This window comes from Lipotes vexillifer, unplaced genomic scaffold (assembly GCF_000442215.2).
Source record: "Lipotes vexillifer unplaced genomic scaffold, Lipotes_vexillifer_v1.1 scaffold222, whole genome shotgun sequence".
Taxonomy (NCBI): Eukaryota; Metazoa; Chordata; class Mammalia; order Artiodactyla; family Lipotidae; genus Lipotes; species Lipotes vexillifer.
In genome coordinates this window covers 267,710-273,815 of record NW_006784898.1, presented here as the reverse complement: position 1 = coordinate 273,815, position 6,106 = coordinate 267,710, and the positions used below count along the sequence as shown (strand labels likewise).

General features: G+C 41.2%; 1 protein-coding gene across 6 annotated transcripts in view; it reads left to right on the top strand.

Moving 5' to 3' along the window:
* Positions 1 to 6,106, top strand: part of GPM6B (glycoprotein M6B) — a 161,323-nt gene that overhangs the window by 115,593 nt on the left and 39,624 nt on the right. For 2 of the 6 annotated variants that reach the window (XM_007457032.1, XM_007457031.1), the window contains exon 1: positions 2,126 to 2,476. The exons of 2 other annotated variants lie outside the window; for them this stretch is intronic. In XM_007457032.1, the coding sequence (XP_007457094.1) occupies positions 2,428 to 2,476 (49 nt within the window). In that variant the 5' untranslated portion in view covers positions 2,126 to 2,427. Of the gene's footprint in view, positions 1 to 2,125; positions 2,477 to 6,106 lie in introns of those variants that run through there. 2 more of the 6 variants (XM_007457030.1, XM_007457035.1) reach the window with 2 other exon arrangements.

Here is a 6,106-nt window from a genome sequence, read left to right as displayed (position 1 = left end):
AGCAGGGCCAGAGGTATTGAATGTAGAAGACTTTCGGGGATTATCTCAAACTAATGCATTAAAAGATCAGGTTGTTAGAGGATTTTGATTCAGGATCTTATCCTTTTTTTTTTTTTTTTTAAAGTGTTGAGCAACAGACCCTCAGAACTTGGGAGAGGAGTTTTTAAGAGCGGGTGGCCTCTGACTCGTCTTTATGTTTGCTTCTAAGATGGGTGTCCAACCAAACAATTAGTGGACTGTTCTGAATCAGGAATCCTTCACCCTCTGCTTATCAGTGGTCATCCCTGTATTTGACTTGAGTTTCTAGAAATTTTTTTTATTGAGGTATAATTGACATACAATATTATGTTAGTCTCAGGTGTACAACATAGTGATTCAATGTTTGTATACATTGCAAAATGGTCACCACAATAAGTCTAGTTAAGGTCTGTCACCTTACAAAGTTAATGCAATATTATTGACTGTATTTCCCATGCCGTACATTACATCCCCGTGACTTACTTATTGTTATGTTATAACTGAAGTTTGTACTACCCCTCGCCTCTGGCAACCACCAATCTCTTCTCTGTATCTGTGAGTCTGGGTTTTGTTTATTTTGTTTGGTTTGTTTTTTAGACTCCACATATAAGTGAAATCAAGTGGTATTTGTCTTTCTCAGTCTGACCTATTTCACTTAGCCTCCATGGATGGACCTTGAGGGTATTGTACTGAGTTTCTATAAGTCTTTTAAGTAGCGACAGTGAAGGTAAGTGGGTCAAACAAATGCTTTAAAAATGGTGCAGAAATTAACGATGCTTGGAAACATGGCTTATATCCACCATAAAAGCTTATATACTTAGATGGGCTGGGAACATTGGCCCAATAGTATCTGGGGGGGCAAGAAGACTTGTGAAAGCAGCAATCAGAATTGTTGTTACAACAGGCTTTCTGCTGAGCATTTAGAACGCTCTTGAGAACAGCCTTTTGACTCAGGGTTCTAAGGAATAAAGTTCCATATAGAAATAACCACATCCAATAAGAAAAACCACTCTGTTTTGATTTTTCATTCTAAGGAGTCACCAAAATGTTATTAATATTTTAATAATATTATTTTGGTAGCTCATTATTATTTAAAAATAAGCATATTATGATTATTTTTAAATAGGGATGGGTACTTTTGTTTGAATTGGGCTTGAGCTGAAGTTTCTCTTACTATCGCGTACGTTAGCTACAGACCAGGAAACAGATTCTGTTGCTGAATTGCTATACTGCTGTTGTTAAATCTATGTTTGGGTCCTCTTCCTCTTTATGTCCTTTTTCTTCCCTCTTTAATAGTCAGTCTAGCTAGCTCGCTAGAGGTTGTGTGAAAGGCACATTTTTAAAAATTGAAGTTTGGTTGATTTACAGTGTTGTTAGTTTCAGGTTACAGCACAGTGACTCAGTTATACATATACATGTATATCTATTCTTTTTCAGATTCTTTTCCATTATAGGTTATTACAAGATACTGAGTATAGTTGCATGTGCTATACACTAGGGCCTTATTGGTTATCTATTTTGTATGTGGTCGTGTGTATATGTTAATCCCAAACTCCTAATTTATCCCTCCCCTCCCCTTTCCCCTTTGATTAACCATTAGTTTGTTTTCTACCTCTGTGAGTCTCCTTCTGTTTTGTAAATCATTTATTTGTATCATTTTTTAGATGCCACATATAAGTCATACCGTATGCTATCTGTCTTCTTACGGAAAGACACATGTTAAAGAAAGAAAAAGAAAATGGAGATCCTGGGCATGTCCTTTGACTAGATCCTGCCAGGGTCAAGGGTAAATGAAATAAAACAAACGGTGATGCCCCGCCCAGGGCTCCCAGGGGCAAGAAAGAGTTTGCTTGTGCGAAGACACGCTTTCTGCTAGAACACACACCGGCCGATCGCTGGGTCACGTGGTGGGAGGGGGCTCTCTCCCCTCCGCTCCACAGCCCCTGCTGTGATGTCACAAGTCTATTCTTTCCTGGGAGAATTAATTAGCATTCATCGGGTGCAGCTGGCGAGGAGGAAGGAGAGAGCCGGAGCGCACGCGTACGCCAGCCAGAGGCGCAGCCCTGTCGGTCGGGGCGCGGGCCCCCCGGGAGCCGCATCGGGACTCGGCACCGGCGGGGCAGGCGGTGGCGGTTTTATAACCGGATTCTCCGTGATTCTCCGTGACGTACGGCTGCCGGCTCCTTGGCAGCTATCTTTCTGGACCAGTAGGCAGAGGGGGATTGACGCCGACGAGACTTCTGCATCTTGGAAGGGCCTGTAATCTTCTGTAGTGAAGAACAGAAGCTCTCAATCACGCGGGTGTAAATAAGAGCCGGAGGGGGGCCCAAAAGAAAAGGAAGAGGAGGGGAGAAGTGTGTATTGGGGGGAGCGGGCAAAGCATTTTTGGTGGATGGTACGAAGCCAGCCATGGAAACTGCAGCCGAGGAAAATACTGAACAAAGCCAAGAGAGAAAAGGTACTCAGGGTTCTGACAATAGCCTGTTTAAAGCTTTTCACTGGGGGCTTCAAAAGGGGTAGCCCGGTTTGCATCTCGTGTAAAATAGCCTCTGAAACCATCCGGATGGCCTGGTCTGCTTTCACGGTGGTTTTTCTCCTGGAGGCTGATGTTAAGTGAATAGAGCAGCCTCTCTTCAGTCCCCTCCTGGTCCAAACCCTTCTCCCGAAGGCGGTATTGCACAGAAGGAGGTCTGCAGTCTGTCACCTTGGGTAGCTAGATTGGGGAAACTGTTTTAATTACCATAATGAGTCCAAACTGAGGTCCTAGGTTCTGCATGCTATATCCCAGGGACATGGGGCGCATTGCTTTCTGCTGATGCCAAGGGGCAACTGGAGGGGCACGCGTATTAAATACGCTTCGGTTCCGCTGATGCGGTAGTGATTTTGGACCTTCTCTAATTTTCGTATCTAATACGATTGCCATTTCCGTGTATCTGAGTCTGATATGTAATAACCATTTACAGTTGGAGCTTGAGAGCGGGAACGTCAGCTCTGTCCGCTAGTGCTGGTGGAAGGCGTTGGCGGGGAGGTGCGGGGTGGGGTGTCTGGTATCTGTGACTTGGAGATTTGTGGGAGGAAAATCCACACAGGTCCTGTTCCTCAAAGGGCATCTTAGAAAACATCCTGATCTTGACATACGGAATGGTTTTTGTGGGGAGAAATAAAGTGTTTTGCGGTAAGAAGATGGCAGAAAATAGAAGCTAAAATTAATCTGTCTTCTCCTGGATAATGAGCGATGCAGGTTTGCCACCCGGCGGAATCAGCTCAGCCCGTGTGAGGTTAAGAGCATCTCACTGCATTGTAATTTATCTCTCTCGCCCAAAGTTTCAGACTGCTGTAAAGGCACAAGAACATATTCTGTACCTGCAGTGGCTCTTATATCAAAAGCTACCCGTGCTAGGGTTATTTCTCATGACCCTGACATCCACTGACCGTCACTAAACAGTAGTCATTCTCCCTGGTAGAGGTACAGGTATGTTTTATATAAGAATATGTAGGTCTGAAATTGCCGATAGTCAACCATTTTACACCTACAAAAACGGCAATTTCACGAATCTCACCGTACCAGCGTGCTTGGGTAGGGCAATCCCTGAATAACGTTCTCTCCTAAACAGAGCAGTTTCACTTTTTAAATTAATTGCTCTTTAAAGTATGATAAAATATACAGATCATAAAATGTGCCATTTTAGCCATTTTTAGGTGACTAATTCAGTGGCATTAAGTCCATAGCGCTTAGATTTCTAAAATTGGTAGTTGAGCTTAATCCCTGCATCAAACCTACGGCCCCCCAAACAGTAACAACAAAAACCAGCTCCCCCAAACCCCCTGCCTTTTCTTGTATGTCTATATTTTTTCATTTACGTGAATGACCGAATAGCAGTAAGAGAAACACTTGGGAATATTTATAAAGTTGAGGAACTGAGATAAAAGTTTAGAGGCTCGTTTCCGTGACGATTGGAGACAAAGCTTGGGGGATATAATCATGGAATAATAGCATTAGTTGTGAGGAAGCCAATCACAGTTGTAGCGATTTTTCCCTAAAACAGAGGCTTAGAACACACTGTTTATTAATACGGTGTTTGCCAGCGGCAGAAAAAAACCACTTTGGTCTCCGCAAAAAACATATCTTTCGTTTTTCTCTCCAAAAGCAAGGGGCAGAAAATCAATGTAAAATCCTTACTACGCGATTGCGGTTCTCACCATCATTTATTCTTATGGAGTGCTATTATTTTATGTCAATTAAATATTTGTTATTTAATACCGAAATCTACAGGCTGTCACTACATCCCTGGCAATCTGTATATGAAAACTCGTTAGCTGTGGTTTCAGAAACAAAATTAGAAGCGGAAGATAATTCCTGGAGGAACTTTAAAAATTACAAAACGGATAAACACTAGCTGTTTGTTAAGTAATTCAAAAATACCAAGTTACACTGCACGATACCGTCACATGTATAATACATGCTTGAGTAAGAATACGGGCCAGGGGATGGATTTTGACCACAGCAACAGGGGTTGTGATCGCCCCGTGACCCACCAGAAATGTTGATCTGGAGGGTGTAGCCTGTTTACTAAGCTTCGTCTAGACGAACAAGTTTCTCTGCCAGCTACGCAGGGTCAAAGCTCACATGAGTATCATCTTTGTCGTTTGCCCAGTTTGTTCGCCCGTTGTCATGCAAGGCACACACAGAGGCATAAAATGATAAACATGTTTGTAGCTGCTTGCCACTCCAGGATTCCTTTAGATTGAATTTTAAATTTATAAAATCAGTGTTTACTTCATTGACGTTAGCATGTACAAATTTGACACAGAGAATGCATTATATAATTCTTGAGTGGGTGAGTCTGTGGGGTTTTTTATTCCTTTTTTTCTTTTAAGCCTTTCAGCAAGGGATTTAATTTGCTAAATTGAATCGTCTACATTTTGTCACTTCCCACAGAGTTTTAACGCACACGTATTTTACCTCCCCTCTATTCTTCCTTTCCCATTTGTTGTCATAGTCGGTGGTAGGGGCAGTACTTGTCTCTGAATTTGGAGTATTATTACCCAGTGGCTAATACCCAGTAGCTTGTAGATTAATGGCTTCAGATAATTATTATAGTGTTTACTAAGAATACAAATTAAACGTAGCTTTATAAGCTGACCTCAACTTTTCCAGCTGGTGTCACTTCCCAGGAGTTGCAGCAGGACAAAGAGAGCTGTTTCTTTAAACAGCCTCATAGCTTTTGTCACCGAACCCTCCTGGATGATGGGAAATTCACAAGAAGTAATTTAGCAGTTATTCAGGAATTTTTACAGAAAGCAAGAAGGTTTTCTCAGACGGATGTAAGAAATGCCAAATTATTACAAATGACAGTTTTTAAATTGGAAGCATTAAATTAAATCAAAGTGTCGAGAATTGAGTGAGCAGATTAACTGGAATGAAATAAGTGGAGGAAATGAGTGAGACAGAATGAAAGCAACTGGATCACGGGACTCAATATTAAAGAGATGAGAGTGAGGTTTCTATTTATTCCTGTGGAGTATTACTTGATGTCAATTCATTTGTGAAAACCAATGCATCGAGAGTCGCTGGGAGGGTGTAATCTAGGGGCAGAAAAACAGTTGAATCACTTGCTCTATCGGATGGAGAAAACCCTAAGTATCTGTTAAGAAAATTATTTTTATTATATGTAGGAAATTGGAATCTACAGAAACAATTGTCAGGCTAGTTTAGCTCCTCTGAATCATTGCTCAACTAAATTTCAGAACTCCAGGTATCAAATTAAATTTCTAAGCACATAAAAAGAAAAATATAGAAAATCAGAAATAATGTGTAGTTTAAAATAAATTACAGGACATAGGCAAAGTAGGAAATGAATTCAAATGGTTGACCTGATTAAAAAATGAACACATCCATTTAAATCTTTTTATGTCTTAGGTGTTTGGGTTTTTTGTTCGTTTGTTTGTTTTTTAATGTAGCAAAAGATGTACACTTTTGGCCCTCCTTTTTGTCGTTGTTTAGGAAGGAAAGCACTCCTCTAGAATATGTGATCTGTAGGCTAAAAACCCAGAGGGACACATTTAACGTGTTACACTCTTCCTGCTG